The 949-nt window shown below is 64.4% G+C and overlaps 1 protein-coding gene across 1 annotated transcript in view; it reads right to left on the reverse strand.

Annotated features, from left to right (window-relative positions):
- Positions 1–6: 6 nt before the first annotated feature.
- Positions 7–949, reverse strand: part of LOC107199113 (acrosin-like) — a 3,301-nt gene continuing 2,358 nt past the window's right edge. The window contains exons 3-4 of the mRNA XM_033511681.1: positions 814–862; positions 7–762 (exon numbers count right to left, since the gene is read on the reverse strand). Of these exons, the coding sequence (XP_033367572.1) occupies positions 220–762; positions 814–862 (592 nt within the window). The 3' untranslated portion in view covers positions 7–219. The remainder of the gene's footprint in view (positions 763–813; positions 863–949) is intronic.

Genomic DNA, 949 nt, shown 5'->3' on the forward strand with positions numbered 1-949 from the left:
TCCCATCCCTGTTTTCCCCAGGACAAGGAACTGGACAAGGTGCAGAAGTGGGAATAGGAACAACTCTATTTCAATCCAAAGTGGATTCACGGTCGGGGCGGGCGCAGGGGTCAGCGTGGGCAGGGCCCAGCAGCCCTGGGCACCGGGGCTGACCTTGGCCCCACGGCCACGGCCCCGGCTGGGAACGCTCGCCACAACTGGATCAGCTCATCCCCCTGCTCAGGCTTTCTTTCCTTTCAGGAACTGCAGGAGCTCCAGCAGCAGGTTCAGGAATTTCCCCAGGATCTGTTGTTGGTATGAAAGGTCCGTAGATTCCCCCGTGACCACTGGGTTGGGATTCTCCGGATTGCTAAAATCCGAGTCTGGCTCTGGCTCCGGTTCCAGCTCCAGCTCCAGGGACAGGGTTGGGAGGGGCTCTGGTGGAGGAACATCAGCTTCTGGTGGGAGCAATCCCATCTGGACCTGGATCCAGGTGTGGAAGTGCTGGCTGGACGTGAACACCCCGGGTCGCTTGGCCCCGGCGCAGCCTCGGCCCCAGCTGGCCAGTCCCACCAGCCAGAAGTAGTCACCAACGTTGTCCTTGCAGACCAGGGGACCCCCGCTGTCCCCCTGCGCCAGGAGAGAGGAGTCAGAGGCTGCTGCCAGCCCTGGGCCTGGCCCTTCCCATCCCAAGCCCTTCCAGAGCCGCATTCCCGGCTGGATTCCCATGGAAAGGCTCCGCTCTGGAGGCTCCAGCCTGGAGCAGGACGGGGCTGGCTCGGGCTGGGCTCATCCAGGGCTGGCCAGGGAAGGGAAATTCCAGGATCTCCACACCTGGAGCTGCCGGGAGCGCTGGCTGGGCTGGCTGGGTGCAGTGCCAGGCCTTGGGGACAAGGGGACAACGGGCAGGGACACACGGATGGGGCAGGGTCAGCCGGCAGTGGTGGGACCTCGGGGCTGGGAGGGCACC

The sequence above is a fragment of the Parus major genome, unplaced genomic scaffold (assembly GCF_001522545.3).
Source record: "Parus major isolate Abel unplaced genomic scaffold, Parus_major1.1 Scaffold438, whole genome shotgun sequence".
NCBI lineage: Eukaryota > Metazoa > Chordata > Aves > Passeriformes > Paridae > Parus > Parus major.